The sequence below is a fragment of the Gavialis gangeticus genome, unplaced genomic scaffold (genome assembly GCF_001723915.1).
Source record: "Gavialis gangeticus isolate Ggan-Ray unplaced genomic scaffold, GavGan_comp1, whole genome shotgun sequence".
Classification (NCBI taxonomy): domain Eukaryota; kingdom Metazoa; phylum Chordata; order Crocodylia; family Gavialidae; genus Gavialis; species Gavialis gangeticus.
The window spans coordinates 30,921,501-30,935,555 of record NW_017729029.1 but is presented as its reverse complement, the minus strand read 5'-3'; the positions used below and the strand labels follow the sequence as shown (position 1 = coordinate 30,935,555).

General features: G+C 41.1%; 1 protein-coding gene across 1 annotated transcript in view; it reads right to left on the bottom strand.

Annotated features, from left to right (window-relative positions):
• Positions 1–9,375, bottom strand: part of CHM (CHM, Rab escort protein 1) — a 175,620-nt gene extending 166,245 nt beyond the window's left edge. The window contains exon 1 of the mRNA XM_019521378.1: positions 9,283–9,375. Coding sequence (XP_019376923.1) covers positions 9,283–9,331 — 49 coding nt within the window. The 5' untranslated portion in view covers positions 9,332–9,375. The remainder of the gene's footprint in view (positions 1–9,282) is intronic.
• Positions 9,376–14,055: the final 4,680 nt, after the last annotated feature.

The following is a 14,055-nucleotide window of genomic DNA, read 5'->3' as shown; positions in this document are numbered from 1 at the left end:
ATAACTTTTTCAGTCTCCAGGCTACATACTTAAACTAGGTACACTGATACTCTACTAGATTGTAATGAGTGTATCCTGGGGTCAAACCAATACCTTATTTTAAATTACCATTTCCTTACAGAGACTGCGTTACAAACCTTATTTCAAATTTATAGGATCTTACAACAGCCTAGACCTGTCTAGTGCTCCCCGCCCCCTCCCCCCCAGCCCCCACATCATCTATCTAAATATTTGGTTGTCTAAATTGGTGACTGTTTATTTACGTAAAGTAGGGTAACCAAAACATCAGCACAGAAAATATAATTTGAAATACCAGAGAAAGATTTTAGGCACATTTTAAAAATTCCAGGGAACAATAAAAATATTAGGAGTTACTAATTTTTTTAATTCTCTCTTTAATTGGATCTCTGATGTGCAGCTTCATAATTCACATCTATAATATTCAGGTTAGTTTTCCATGATATATTTTAAAAACTGTATTAGTATCTGGAATTGATTTTTCCTAACACTATACTTATATAAAATAAACATAAAATAAAGTACTTACACCACTCCCGGCATATCGAACAATAAATAATAGATTCTCCTGACAGGACTTTGATGACCTGGCAAAGCCCGAATGCTTTCAGCCAAAATCATATGAAACCATAAATCACTCTTTATTTTATAGAATATTTCAAAATGGATTCCTGCTTTCTACCTTGAAAGTCATTTCATGTGTTATTTATAACCAGAGAAGACCTGAATGGAAAGAAAATTGCACAGAACTAGAAAATTTACTGTGACTGCTTTTATAAAGAATAACTTCTTTTTAGAAAAAAAAATGAGAATTACTGGCAGACTTGTGAATACAACTACCTTTTAGAGAGCAACATCCTTTATTTTGCAACTTAAACAGCAGCTAACACAGGCCTTCTGCAATATCCTAGATACATTTAAGCAATGCTAAAAATTGAGGTATAATCCAACCAACTAAAGACATTCGAAGTTAAGGATGACACCACATCCTTAACTTGTGCTATTGCAATAAAATGCACGACGTTAGACACCTTTGCACTTGCAATGATTCCTGCCATAAATTCAACCTTATTAAAATGTTCCATCTATGAATTTTCCTTTTTAATCACAGTTTGAAGACAAAGCACTGTCATTAAGTGTAAAATCTGGATACTTGACAGTGCCATTCTCATATAAATGCTTTCAAGAAAACAGTTGTATGCTGTTGTTTAGAAGGCACTGTTTAACTCAGTAATTACAATGCCACACATCCCCTTATAATAAGCAGAGCTACTACTGTAATGCTTAAAAGCTAAGCCTGCAAGCAGTTCTGAATGTCAAGAGTACAAGTAAAGTGTTTGCAATAGGATGCCCTCCAAAACTGGACATTGCATTCTCTCTATTAGAGCTTACTAAGTATCTCTTTTTTAAAGAGCAAATTTGATCAAATGTCAGTACTAGCATATGGATTACTGATATGTATGGTATCAATATATTGGGGTTTGAGGGGGAGGAGGGGAAGGCTGTTACTGGTAACTCAGCCAAAATAAAGCCATATACCTTTTTCAAACTGCAAGATGTGAAAGCTCATGCAAAGGTAAAAGAGCTACCACAAAAATGGAACTCCAAAGAATACTTCTTGTATCTTCATTTCAAAAACTCAAAATTCAATATACAGTTAACAATTTTGTACCCTGTTATACCTGCAGTTATAAGGAAATGGGGGTTATATTTACTCCCACTCTGGTACTGAAAATTTTGTTGGTTATTTAGACCTACTGTACAGTCAATAAGTAGCCCTGGCATTCCTGTGTTAACAGAGCTAGTTTAATAGAGCCTCTGTTTAAAATAAAATGCATATGTAAACTAAGGTAACAGAAGCCAATTCTTTCAGAAAACAAACACAAGTTTCTATTTACCAGGCAAATATGAAAACATTATTTTTGAAGCTATGTGAAAGATTAAAAAAAAAAAGAAAAAAAAAAGAGGTCTAAGATGAAGCACTGATGACCAAATTTACCATAAGGTTCCATTTTCCCTATGCTCGCCAGGACAAATAGGTTAAATGAGCCCAAATTCAGGTTTACCACTTAACCTGATAACTAAAAATCAACAGATGTACACAACGTATAAATCAAAAACAGAAAAAGACCCTGAAATAATAGGACTTAACAACTGACTTTTAATTCAAGTTTTCAGCAATATTTTAAAGAGTTCTTACATATCCATATTTTTGACAATTACACAGCAATAGCTCCATTAAATACTAGTTACAAGACAGACAGAAAAGTCCAAAAATTAAGCTAAAACAATACAGGCAGTCCTCGGACTTACGACACAATAGCAACCATATTAATTTGGAAAGACTTCTTTGAGGTGACTCTGCAGGACTTTTTGAAGGATTCTTAGCTGGAGTCTTCTCAGGAGTCTTGGCTGCAGGTTTTTCTGGAGTCTTGTCTGGTTTCTTAAAGGCAGTGTCCAAGGAAGTTTAGACAAATGTTCTCCAGGGAGATGGGCAACACAGCAAACTTGTTCTCTTGATATGACACCATGCCATGCCAGTGTTGTGAAGTCAAAACTGACATCAGAAAGTTGAAACAGGGTGTCCATTTATAAATGCTGCAAGTGCTAAACGTTGTAACTTGAAACGTTGTAAGTCAAGGACTGCCTGTATCTTATAATACATCTTTTCCAATGCGCTCTTTTAGAGGGACATTGCAGAAAGAGACTGGCACAAAAGTTCAGCTGCTGGATATGTTTACATACTTATGTATGTATGTATGCTGACATTTATGTTATATATTAGCAAATATGAAAACATGAAAAAAATATTTTCCATGTAATGTTTTAAATACAAAAATATTTTCACATCTGTTATATTACAGTGCTTTGAAATGCAGGTACAAAGACAAAAACGTAATTTTTAAGCCAACTAAACTTCTATACTCTTGTTTCACAGGCCTAATTTATAAAAATGAAATCACAACAGCTTATAATTTAGTTTATACAGTTAATAATATTAGTTGAATCTAAAAAACAACTAACTACGAATCTTTTTAGTATTTGAAGTGCTGATCTCCTCATAGCATTCACATACAAGCACACAAGTTTGATAATTTATGCTAAAACTTCAATCATATGATTTAAGGTTAGAGAGGCTACAAAGTTACCTAATACAGTACAACCTTTTGCCTAACATTGGTTACACAGGTTTAATCATGTAATTTCTACATGAAGCCCAATAACTTTTGAGAAACAAAAGCTTGTTTCAGACAGACATCTAACCTTGATTTAAAGTGTAAAATGACAGAGAATTTGCCACACTCCTCTTAAACTGTTCCAATATTAAATAACCCCATTAAAATTATCTCCTTTCCTGCTGCAAATGATCTCATTAACTAAAATACTATATAAAAGAGATTGATTTAGAAGGAATGATTAAATCAAAAAGAAAACTACATCAGTAAACATTGCAGAGATGAGACAGAGGATACGACAAATTCAATTTTTGATGCAAGAGCTATCAAAGCAAACAGAATTCTCAACTGAAACTGAGACTATTTTCTCCAAAAAACTTTACATCTCAGTGAAAACTCTCAGACCTTCATTAACTCAGATCTTGATTATTTTCACTCCTCTACAAATCTATATCATGCCCCTTCAAGGCATTTAAAGAACACACCTACTAAGGTCTTCCTGTAATTATATTAAGTGTACTACCCCGTTCACCTGAATCCTACCTATGACTCCCCCTGCTTTCCACATCAGGCTGCACTCTTTAAGGCCTTTCAAAACTTTTACAACTTTTTGGAATCTTTGCTTTATGCATCTCCCACAGCAAGGCAAATGCTGATTTCACTCACTCCACTATCTGTATACCTCCTTCAGTCCACACTTCCATACAAACACTAAACTGAAAGCAGTATCCTCTTCCTCTTTCAATATACACCTTTTCTACAAGCCAACCCACTCATGATGAATACTGTGGAACATTTGGGGCTAGCTGATTTTTGTTTAAGGAAATACTTACAGAGTTTAGAACCTCTTTGGTTCAACACAAAGCTAACCTAAAAAGATTTTTCCTTACCATTGTACTCCCTGTTTTGCAATTGTTTCCGGAAGTTGTTCTGGAAAAAATAGCAATTAATAAGAACCTGTTTTATTTTTTATCTGAAGAGATACAAAGGGAGATGATTTTTTGTATTTCACTGTACTTTTACGTTTTTGTAGAAACAACTAAATAGAGTTTAGAAATTAAACAGGGACTACCCTTCTCCTTAATAGCAGGTCAGCTTATCACTGAAAACACAGCCTTTGCCTAAAAACTACATCAAATTCTAATTCACTTACAAAAAACCCATAACCCTTGGAACAAAGTGCTACAAAATTCCCTGCTTACTCATCTACGTACTGTAAAAGTCTGTTTTCAAACAGTATAATCATTTCCATTTAGGAGAAATGCCTTTATACAACCAAAAGGAAATAGAAACATCTTAACACATCAGCTTAGACACAGCAAAATGTAAAACAAATTATTTGCCATGTGTAGAAGGTTAATAGTTCCTCCTGTGTATTGGGGTTTTATAGTAAACATTAGAATACGATGGGGAGCAAACATAATTGATTTTAATTCATTATTATTAAATTCAGATTTGCTGAAGTATTGTTAAACTTCAAGAGAAATCTCCTAAAGCTCAGGAATTTAGTATGATAACATAGAAGGACCTGTAGAGAGACTGGCTGGTGCTTGATTTACGTGCAGGTGCTAGCATCTTTCTGAAACTCTTCTTCTAAAGTGGAAATTTGCCTTCTCTGGAGATTGAGAACAAGAGAGTCAGACTTTTCTTCACTATCAAACTTAGGCATTAGAAAGCACTGGTCATACTTATCAGTCATTCAGATTTTTAAAATATTTTTCTACCACATCTCAGACTGAAAAAGGGAGAGATCTTGTTACTTTGGGCTAAAAATCAGAAAAGTTAACGGGTTAAATCCTGACAGCAAAACTCTTCCTTAAAAAAGGGAAATAAGTAAAGCTGAATCTAACCATGACGGTAATTCTACAACAGCATGATTCTCCATGGGAAGACATCAGGGAAATGATGGGTGGAGAGATATAAGTATACATAGGAATATTGATTATCTGAATAATAACTTATTCATGATGCATCAAGATGATGGATTTAATTTTATTAATGTACCCATCTCTTCCCAACTACATTAGTCAGATAGAAACTGTATGTATTCCTTTAAACAAAACCTGTTAACTTTTCTGCTTTTATATGTGTATAGCAGAAAAGATTTTTAAACTCAAAGCATATTCTGCACATACATTTGCAGGTACCCAATCTAAGGGAAAGGGAAGCTAGCTAAAATAAGCAACATCCAACTGGCTATTTCCCCTATATACTTTAAATATCTACATGCATTAGTTGCCATAGAATAAGAAAAATTATGAGCTGTCAATCCTTGTTTCAAAGCATAAACTTTCATAGAAAAGTTAACAAAAGGAGCTAGCTGGAGAGCAGTGGGGTGATGGTCAGATTATTTTTTTGCACCTTATGTTAGAACAGTGGTTCTCAACCATTTTAGACTCCCAGAACCCCTGGAAAAAAGTCAGCTCTTAGTTTCCACTATTTTTTACCTACAGAAAAATAATAGAGCAGTTTTTCTGTTGCAAAGAACTCAGAGAGCCCATGTCTATGGATTCGTAGCTGAAATCTCTGGGTTTATCTTGTGAATCACAGTGGCACACCTCACAGCACTAACATTGTGTGGCACCCTGCAGAACCCTTAAAAGGATCTCAAGGCGCTCTGGTTCAGAATCACTGGGTACATCTACATGAGATGCTCGCTGCCCATTAACCCAATAACTATGCACAGTAGCATCATGGCAAAAACCATGCTGTCATGTGCAGTGTTATTAGGCTAATGCACAGTAAGCATCACTAAATAACTGCCAGTGCTATTACGCAGTAACTTTAGTTACTGCACATTCAGTTAATACTTTATTAAATGTAGTACTAAACTAAATGTGAAGTATTTAAGACTCATTAATGAACAAGTAGATGTGTTAGATGCATCCAGTAGCGATCACTGTCAGAAACAGGATGATGATTTCAACAGAAAACAGGGAAGAACTGATGACATAAACACCCTCCCTGTATATAGGAGACTTGAATCTGTTTTAGGCTTGTCAGCAGGACTAAACTCACAAATATTTTCAACATTTTACTTCTGAAATATTTTTATAACTTAAGGTAGGTGTATTGATTGATTAGTTGAATTTTCCTTTAAGAGGGTAAGTTCATTAAATATATAGACTACTCAGTAGTGTAACTAGGGCAGGGTAAACTCAGAAGGTGCCCCAGGCACTGTTTTGGCAGGGGGGATGCAGGCGGAATATCAACTTTTGCTGCAGCCACACAGTCACAGGAGCACCAGTGGTAGCCAGAAATTGCTGCTGCCCCATGTATCCTGCTGCCCCAGCCACCTGGCTGCTTTGTTATGCCTCAATGAAACAGCACAGCTCTAACCTGGAAGTTGCACTGTCTGTATTTGTTCAACATTTGCAATTATCTGATTATTTTTGCTAGGCAGTATATATTATAACACTCTTTTTTTCTAAAATTAAAGAAAATCTAGTAAGCACTTGAAAGCAGTTGGTGGTTAATAGTCAGATGTCTAAACCTTAAAGACTCAATTCTAGAATTTTTTAAACTTTTTTGACTAGTTCAATCTAACAAAAATGGTCAGCTTGAGGGGAAAACTAATAGCTATGCAGTTTGATTCCTCCCCTTTTCTATATGCATGTAATCATGAAAAGATAAAACTCCATTTAAATTACACAGGTTTATAATGTTCTGCTGAGGTTAAATCAATACATACATTCCCGATTTAACCCATCCCCCTAACATTGATATGACTTCAAACTAATTTTTTTGCTTTATTTTGTACTTCAGATATGTAAATATGATATTTCAGTGGTGCTCAATATTCTAGCCTCACAGGCCAGATGGCGGGAACATGGCCAGAGCCCATATGCCATCAGTGCACAGGGTCAGTCCAGGGGTCAGTCCACAGGCATGATTCTGTGCACCCATCCACCAGATCCAACCATGGTGTAACCCAGTTCACCCGTGTGATCTGATATCTGGAGCCATGTCAGCAAATATATAGGTCTGCAAATGTGAAGGAGAGAGAATGGTGGCAGCATTAATTGCCACCGCTCTGGAAGCCACAGCAATTGACATGGCCACTTCCCCCTCAAACTACATTTTCAAACCTATGGAGGGTTCTGGCAGGCCGAATGACAAGGCCTCACAGTCCAGGGGTTGAGCACCACTAGGACAGTTTATTCAAAGTATGTGAGAAAGTTTCTGAACTAGAGAAAATGTTTTGACGCATTCCTGGATGATAAATAAATATTCAGCAAGAAATTAATATGCTTTTGATATAAACTTCTATGATCTCCTCTCACTCCCTCTCTTGAGCAATAGTGCCCTTACCGATAACTGAATGGGCATGGAAACAACTACAGCTCCACTATTAGGTTTCTATCCTGCATGGCAAGGTATGGAAAAATACTAGAGGTCTCTTAATTTACCCAGAGATGTTAAGTTAGTAAAATACCATTGATGGTCACCAGTGGGGAAACATGTCCAGATTTTACTATTTTTGCAAGTCCCAAAATAAATCAAGAAACTTCTGAGCAATAACCTGTCCAGTACAACAGGACAGTGTTTTTTCACTAATTTTTTAAAACAGCATATATGCCAGTATATTCCACCAATCCAAATCTATTTTATGCATGCAAATCAAGTTAGCAAGTTAACATACACAAATATAACTGAATGTTTCATAAAGGAAACAAAAACTACACAAGAAAGTCATCATTCTGCAATCAAATACTCTGTGTAGATCCAGGGAGGCCCTCAATGGTGTATGGATCCACCCAGGTGGCAACCTCCCTCCAAACTGTTTATCCCAAAACAGCTGCTTTGCTGGGCCCTGGGGCAGGCTCCAGCCTTGGACTGGGGCCCAGTGGGGAAAATGCAAATTAATAAACGTCACATGAAGAGCACTGATGGGACAGACAGACATTTTAAAAAATATATAATTTGTATCTGAAGCCAAATTAGCCAAAACCAATTACAAACCCAAGAGTCCAGAACCATAAGTGGCCCTACTACCAGCAAACATCCTCCAACCAGCACCTGGGGCTTCAGATGTTTCCAAAACCTTTGGTGGGCAGTCTACTTGTAGGCTCAAGCCCAGAGGCTTGGGGTTCAGATGCCCCTGAGTTTTGCTTGCCCTTAGCCATAAGGCCCTCAGAGAAAGCAAGGGAGGAAACTCCCGTTTCCATAAACTAGGCTTAAAGCCACTACACCTCACGTGTATTGAATCACACCAGAAGAGCAGTTCTCCTATGAAGAGGTTCAGGAAGACTGCCTTCTTGGAAACAGATACATGGTATTTCCTCTGCCAAGTTAAAAAAACACTACATTTGATCTGAGCCTTCAAGAGAGAGACATTTTGTGGCAAAAAAAAAAAAAAAAGATTAAATTAAGGAAGGAATAACTACAACACTTCCCTGGGGTCATCTATAAGAGCAGCTCCAAAGAGGCTGCTCTCACCACAAGGTTCTGTGAAGCAAAAATCAACTTAAATAAGTCTACTCAGGTCAGACAGTTGGGCAAGAAGCAGCCTCATTTGTAAGGAGTGTTCAGGCTGTCCTTTCAGTCTCTATGTTGTTCTGTGTTCCAATAAAATACGGAATAAGATACACCCCCCGCCAAAACTGAAGGCATTTCCTGTCTCTGAGTGAAATCTCCAGCGAGTGAGGGGGGCGGGGAGGGGAGGGGAGGGGAAGGGCAGTTACCAACATCTACTAGGTGTCCTGAAGAAACTCTTGTTATCTAAAACCTAATTCTGGAGCCCACTGGTAAGGCGCAAGGGCAACATCTGAATGCGCGTAGGAGCAGATGCGTCAGAGCGAGCTGGCGGCAGCAGCTGCCTTGCACAGTCCTCCTGCTTTCGGCTTGCTAGGGGCTGCTCAGCATTACAAGCCCAACCCCCGGCAGGTCGCAGCCTCCCTCCAAACAGTCATTCCCAAAACAGCAGCTCTGCCGGGCCCTGGGGCGGGCTCCAGCCTCGGTCTGCCAGGTCCCGCTCCTGGAGCCCCGCGCTCGCCCCCAGCCCCGGCACCCGGCCTGCTCCCCCACCCTCATGGCCCGCGGCGCAGGTGGGAACCGCGGCCCGGCCCCGAGGGGGTGCCTCCCGTACCGGTTCCTATCACAGCCACGTCAAACTCTGAGGGCAGGTTGTCCGCCATCTTGAGGAAGGAGTCATGTGACCGCTGCTGGCGGAAGTGAGCCGCTCGCTCCCGTGCAGGCTCCTGGCGGAAGCCGGGGCCTGGTGCATTGTGGGGGTGCTCGGGCGCTGCGCTCTGCTCCGCAGGGGGATATCGAGGGCCCCTGTGTGGCTGTGTGAGGCTGTAGAACTCGATACCACCAGATCACTGACCCGGCGGCTCCGGCTCCGGGTGACGCGGCGGGGATCTCCCCGGAGCTTCACTCCGTGTTGCACTGATGGTCTCCGGGGCGGCCCCTTACAGGCCGACTCGTGCCGCGGGGCAGGAGCCTCCCGCAGCCCCTGCTTCCGAGCCCGTCATTCCGGGGCCGCCCCTAGCCCGTGTCCTCGGGGAGGCCTGACGGCCTCAGCGCGGGCAGTGTCTATTGGGGGTCTCCTCACTCGTTTTGTCCTGGGAGCAGAGGCGCATTAAGGTGCACTGGGGCCCTGGGGAAGCACAAAAGTGGAGGTGCTCCTCCTCCTGGTGGTGGCGGGGGAGGCTGGGTGGACCCCCCTGGGCTGGGGGGCACATGCCCACCTTTTCTCCCTGCTACAGTCGAGTGTACACACGGGTGCGCACACTACACTCTCGGTACATGGACACAGACACTCGATCACACGGAGGCAGCGCCCCACCCCTCGCCCCCTCTCTGCACAAGCCACTTGTGGCTCAGTCTTGCTCCCTAACCCCGGCCCCTGTTACACTCACTTGCAGGGAGCCGCTGCCCAGCTGTCTCGTGCAGCCATGCATATACAGAGTGCTGACTGGGCTGGGCGGGGAGCAGGCAGGCAGCAGCACTGCAGGGGGAGCCCTAAGATGAATTTTGGGGGGCTGTAGCCCCCAAGTCTTTCCCAGCTCTGCTGCCCACAAAAGCTCAGCATGGCACAGCCCTGTCCCAACTGCCCCCCCCGCCAAGTGAAGCACAGCTCTCCCAGTCCTGTTTTGCTCCCTCTCCCCCAGACGCAGTGCCATCCAGTCTGCCCTCACTCCCCCAGGCGCAGTTCAGCTTTTGTGGCCCAACCCCAGCCATGCCCTCCCCCCACAGCCCCATTTGTGGAGAGGTCCCGCTCCAGCTCCCAGGGAAGCAAATGTGAAAGCTGCTGTTTTAAACTAGGCACCAAGAAAGGGCGCCACGTTTAAAACTGAGGCTTTCACTTCCCTGCTGATAAGGATCCTGGTACCCCAAATTGATAGAAGCCCCTGGGCTCATGCCCAGCTTGCCCATTCATTAATCTGCCTATGCCTGGAAACTTCCCTCTTTTTTTTTTTTCCATTTTTTTTTTTTTTAAGGAATTTTTTTTGTGTTCCAAGCCAGATCAGCCAAATCCATTCCAAATCCATGAGTCATTCAAGAACCATAGGTGGCCCTACTACCAGCAAGCATCCTCCACCCCACCTGGGGCTTCAGATGCTTCCATATCTTTTGGGGGGACTCCTATATGTAGGCCCAAGCCTGGAGGCTTGGGGTTCAGATGCCCCCAAGTTTTGCTTGCCTTCAATTGTATGGCCACAGAAGGAAGCTGAGGCTGAGTCTTCCACTTCCATATAGTCGCTGTATAGCTGAGATCTTCCCATTGGAAGTGAAAGTGGGAGGCTATCATTACCTCAGTCAGGGTACTATGCCCTGCGAAAAAAGTGGTTTTCCACTGCAACTAGGAAAACCATATTAGTTGTCATGGTATTTCCCCTGCCAGGAACTACACTTGAACTGAGGGAGCTGAGAATTGCCCGGTCCAGGCTCCATGTGTGAGGACAGGACAGCGCTAAGGACAACAGACTTCTCTTCCCTTCTGTGTCTGCAAGGGCCAAGTACCCGTGTACAAACACGTGCTCACTTCAAGTACACAAATGAGCTGCAGCCAGTCGCCTTTTACAGTCTGCTTGTCTCATTTCTTTGAGTGGGCCCAGCGTGGAGGAATAACTTCAGGGGCATCGCTTTACCCCTTTGATTTGCCATGTGTGCCCTACAGACTTCCTTTACCTGCTCAGGTGTAGAAAAGGCCTGCTATGCCTGTGAATAGGCCAATTGTAGGTGCATGATCTTTTTCCCCTGGCTTTTGTACTGAACAAACGTGCTGAACTCCAGAATGTTGCAAAACATTCAATGCTGCTGCTTCTGAGTCCATTATAAATTCTTTTCAGTAGTGTATTATATTTTAACTGTGAATAAAGTATAGGCTGAAATTTACGTGGTGGTGTTTTTTAAAATCTGATTGCTGTGTTGTATTAGAGAATAAAACGGGGAAAAGATGACCTAAGTTTCATGTAGTGTATTTTATATCCATATATGGCATTTAAAATTAGCTTTCATTAAACTAAGATTTTGCAAGCAACTAGTCTGCACTATTGGCCAGAGTCCTTAAATACTTTTTCAGGACGCAAATAAATACAACCACAATCTTTTGTGTATGAAAACAGTTTATTTTAAGCATATATTAATTTCTTATTTGAAAATGTTATTAAAAGTTTTTAAGATGTTAAATCCTTTAGATGAGTCAGCTGTTGAACATATGCATACATTCACATGCACACCCCCAACACTGTTAACAACAGCCTTTCTGGAGCCGCTAAGATCTACCATGTAAAACTTAAATCTTTTCATACATCCATGCTTCAGACACAGGCTAACATTTAGTTTCATTAATCTCTCAGTACAGATGATTCAGAGTTAATTTGCTATTTGTATTAAATATACTGACACCTTTAGGGAAGAAACCTGCTGGAGCTTTGTCCCTGCCTAATATGCATATTCACAGAGCAACTTTTTCACAAATGGACTTTGAAACTAAGGCGAACCCTAACATCCTTTGCCTACCCTGTGCAAGATGAAGTTTCTTTTTTACCTGGGAGAACTTTTACAGTCTTTGAACTCTCCTCTGCCTGATGAAGAGTGTTTTGGACTCAAAAGCTTGCAAAGAAATTTTTTTTTGCTACTATTTAGTTGGTCTAATAAAAGATACCACCTTTTACCCAAGAGTTTTGTCTGCCTCTTAAAAGCTGTCAAATACTCAGACATCCCTAAATATTTTTAACCTTTGGAGGAAGGGAAGCAATGAATCTTCAGGGAGAGTAAAAACCTATTAAATTCCATTTTCTAACTAACTTGTCTCTTCTACACAGCCTAAGGTCCCAGCTTTGCAAACTGTACATATTATGCAGCCAGAGACAATCCATGGGCTATTCTGTTTACATTAAATTAATAGTTACAGTGGTATACCCCATCCATTTTAGTATTTATTATCATAACTTACCCTTCTTTGACATCAGTCAGTCAGGTAAAACACAATTTTTTGCATGTTTACACATTACAATTTGTTGGATTATTTTTTTCCAAACTATTTCATTTGTTATTTTTTCTTATGTATCCAGTCTTTGTAAGTTTATTTTTATTTCTCTACTTTCCCTTACCTTTGGAATTCCTTCCAATTGAGTTGTGGGCTCAAATCAAGTATAAATTGCAAATGTAGTTGTTAGGTTGTTAAATCAACTTTCTAGATCATTTACAAAAATACTAAATAAAATACGACAAAGCAATCATACCCAAAAGTTAGTTGAATAATGGGGAAAATGTTAATGTTTCCTAAATGTTAGGGCTTTGGTGCAGAAGTGTTGTATTCAAGCTGTTTAGTATCAACAAATCTGTGAATCCTTGAAACTGGTTGATAAGATTAAATCATATGCATATTAAAATCACAAGCAATAATTTACAAATACTTGTATTATATGTGTAAGTAATGCATTTTGCTTTCTAGAATACTGGGGCAATCAATACTAAAGCTTGAATATTAAATATCAACATCTGAAAAATGAATGCTCAATCTGCCCTCCTCTCTTGTGGGCCAAATAAGATTCTCAGATATTGGAACCAGTCTGCGGATGCTTGAAAACGATTTTAAAGTCAAAATTCATAGGATTGTATATTCCGTAAGCACTGTTTGATCAGCTATTCTCAACTGCCCTGTTTTTCCTGTCACTAAGGGTAAGGATTGCACCCTAGGGACCAGGACTGGCACATTAAGGTAAACATTAGCAGATGCTGGTCTTATCTCATAATGGGAAATGTCCATGTTGGTGAGTGACAGACAAGTAAGTGGCCTAGGCCAGGGCACAGTCTATTGTCCACAAGCCAAATCTGGCCTACAGTGGCACGGGGGAGCAGCAGCACATTGCTTAGCCTGGCATGTCTGCCACCTCTTCCCTCCATAGTGCCACTGATCTCTGTAGCCTTCTGCTGTCTCCCCATACAGCAGGTGCTGCTTACCGTTGTTGCCAATTCAGCCCTCCCCATTGCTATTGGGGCTTGGAGCTGGCAGAACATGGTGTGTGCAGCAGTGTATGGCAGAGGTGCAGTGAGTAGCTTGGGTGCTGGGAAGGGAGTGTTGGCTGTCAGGAGAGCAATGGCCTGCAGCAGCAGCTGGATCACAAGCAGCCAGCCAGCTGTTCCAAGAGGTTGCCAACCCCAGGATGGGGGAGTTTGTACTCATAGAATCATAGAATCAATGAGGTGGAAGGGACCTGGACAGATCATCTACTCTGACCCCCTGCCATGGGCAGGAAGGAGCACTGGGGGTGGCAGAGGTCATAAAACCCCAGCCAGGTGCCTATCGAGTCTCCTCTTGAAGATTTCCAGGGAAGGTGAGAGCACCACCTCTCTGAGAAGCCTATTCCAGGCTCTGGCCACCCTTACAGTGAAGTAGTTCTTCCTA